This window comes from Lepidothrix coronata, unplaced genomic scaffold (genome assembly GCF_001604755.1).
Source record: "Lepidothrix coronata isolate B3197 unplaced genomic scaffold, Lepidothrix_coronata-1.0 Scaffold428, whole genome shotgun sequence".
NCBI lineage: Eukaryota > Metazoa > Chordata > Aves > Passeriformes > Pipridae > Lepidothrix > Lepidothrix coronata.
The window spans coordinates 12,542-14,479 of NW_016690608.1; the positions used below are offsets into that span (position 1 = coordinate 12,542).

General features: G+C 49.9%; 1 protein-coding gene across 2 annotated transcripts in view; it reads left to right on the forward strand.

Annotated features, from left to right (window-relative positions):
- Positions 1-1,938, forward strand: part of ELL (elongation factor for RNA polymerase II) — a 52,739-nt gene that overhangs the window by 1,338 nt on the left and 49,463 nt on the right. The window contains exon 1 of one of the 2 annotated variants that reach the window (XM_017839513.1): positions 328-354. The exons of the other annotated variant lie outside the window; for it this stretch is intronic. Within the exon in view, the coding sequence (XP_017695002.1) occupies positions 343-354 (12 nt within the window). The 5' untranslated portion in view covers positions 328-342. Of the gene's footprint in view, positions 1-327; positions 355-1,938 lie in introns of those variants that run through there. 2 annotated transcript variants of the gene reach the window in all.

Genomic DNA, 1,938 nt, shown 5'->3' on the forward strand with positions numbered 1-1,938 from the left:
CCCTGAAATGCATCCAGAGAGCTTATTAGTCATGTAAATAAAGAATGATGGCAGCGCTCGGCGGCAGCGGCAGGCGTTGGGGTGGACCGGAGAGGGGTTCAAAACTGTCGTTTTCGGTCTCATTTTATTTTTATTTCATTTTATTTTTCCCTTTCCGCCTCTGATCCTGCGACGAGCATTTCTGTCTCCTCACCTTGCTGGGGGAAGCTGGGAGCCTAAACCCGTTTGTCATTAGGAGCGTCCTGCCTGCCAGCTTCTGTAGGATAAACCATATGTTGTCACAACACTATTTTTAATTTAGGGTGTTGGTTACATCACATCACTGAATTGGGCAATCTCTGTATGAGGACGAAGGTAATGACTGTACCAGGGTTTATCAACTTGTATTTTAATGAGTGTTTATCAGCATTATGAGAAGTCAGTAGCAATAAGTGACTTGGGTAGACTGAATTAGTAGCTTTTTTTTTTTTTTGTCTGAAAATGAAACAAATAATCCATATAAGTCTTTCCTGTATATTAGGAAAGCCTTTTTTGGGTGGGGGGGGAGGGAGAGTAGGAAGGCTACAGGCAGCTGCATTAAATATTTTGGGAAGCTATTCCAAGTCCGTGTCACACATGAATAGTGGTGTTTATTTTCTAAATGAAGCCTGGGCTCCGGATTGTTTGGTGGCCAACGGCCACTAATGAACTTTGCTTCCTTCACCGCCACCCAAAAGAGAAATAGTCAGAGGCTCCTGGTGATTAACTGGGCAGGAAGGGATAAGGGCAGAAGAGCTGCTTGTTTGTGTAGTGAATAACGCAACAATTAGTGGGCTATTAAACACATATGCTCGTTCTGCATGGGTTCTATAAACAGTTTCTCCAGCTTGGGGAACGTCTGGGCTTCCTCGGAAGCGCTCGGGCCACGGCCACGCCAGGAACCGCCTCCAACACACCTTTGCAGTGTGTGTTTGTCCAGCCCGGCTCCGCTGGTAATTTTGGGCTGCAGCAGTTAAATGGAAAAAATTTGCTCAGGCTCTCCTCCTGCTCGGTTTGGTTTGAAACGCGGTGGAACTGACGTTGTGTAATGTGGATAATGGCCTGGAATCCAATCCTGCTGTTTGTGTTACCTGGAGTCCGACGTGTGCAGTCTGACCTGTTCTGGGCACCGGGGTAGCACGTCCGTGCGATTCCTGCGACAAGACTCCGTCCCTCTGCCAGAAATGTCTTCAGTTCCTTGCTTGAGTTTGTTCTTGGTCTAATAATAATGTATTGGGATTACATAATCCAAAAATGATCACCCAGCCGGGCGAGCTGCCATTTGTTTGGAGCGTCCCTTGTGCCAGAGCAGTTGCAGGCTTGGTGTGGAGCTGCGCCGTGTGTGTGCATCAGGCAGCAGGGCTGTGGAGAAGCAGATATTTGTCTTCTTGGGTCTCTGCTGGAATTCTCTGTGTCCCGGGGAAGAAAACGGTCGTGGGTCCACGTGTTGCACGGGGCTTGGGGCAAGCTGGTCTGGTGGAAGGTGTCCCTGCCCCATGGAAGGGGGTGGAATGAGCTGAGCTTTGAGGTCCCTCCCAACCCAGACCAGTCTGGGATTCCGTGCTGTTGATGCCCAACTCTTGTGTTCCGGCCGTTCCTGTGTCGTGTTCAGAGGATGTGGAGCTGCTGCTGAGGAACTCCACAGGGCTCCGGCTCTTCCCGATCCTGAAAAGGGTTTCTTTCTTTCTCCAGTAGCTCACCTGACAGAAATAGGAGTCTTGAAAAAAAAAAAAAAAAGAGAGAGAGATAACACTGGCTTCACAGGGGACGCTGTGAGATGTCACCTGGCTGCCCCTTGTGAAACTTGCTGTCCCTGAAACCGCTTCCCCGGGGTTGTGAAAGCGCGAGGGCCGAGCGGTGGCGAGGCTGTCCCGGGTCGGTTTGTCCGCTGGTGAAATGGAACTGGTCCGGTGTGTTCAC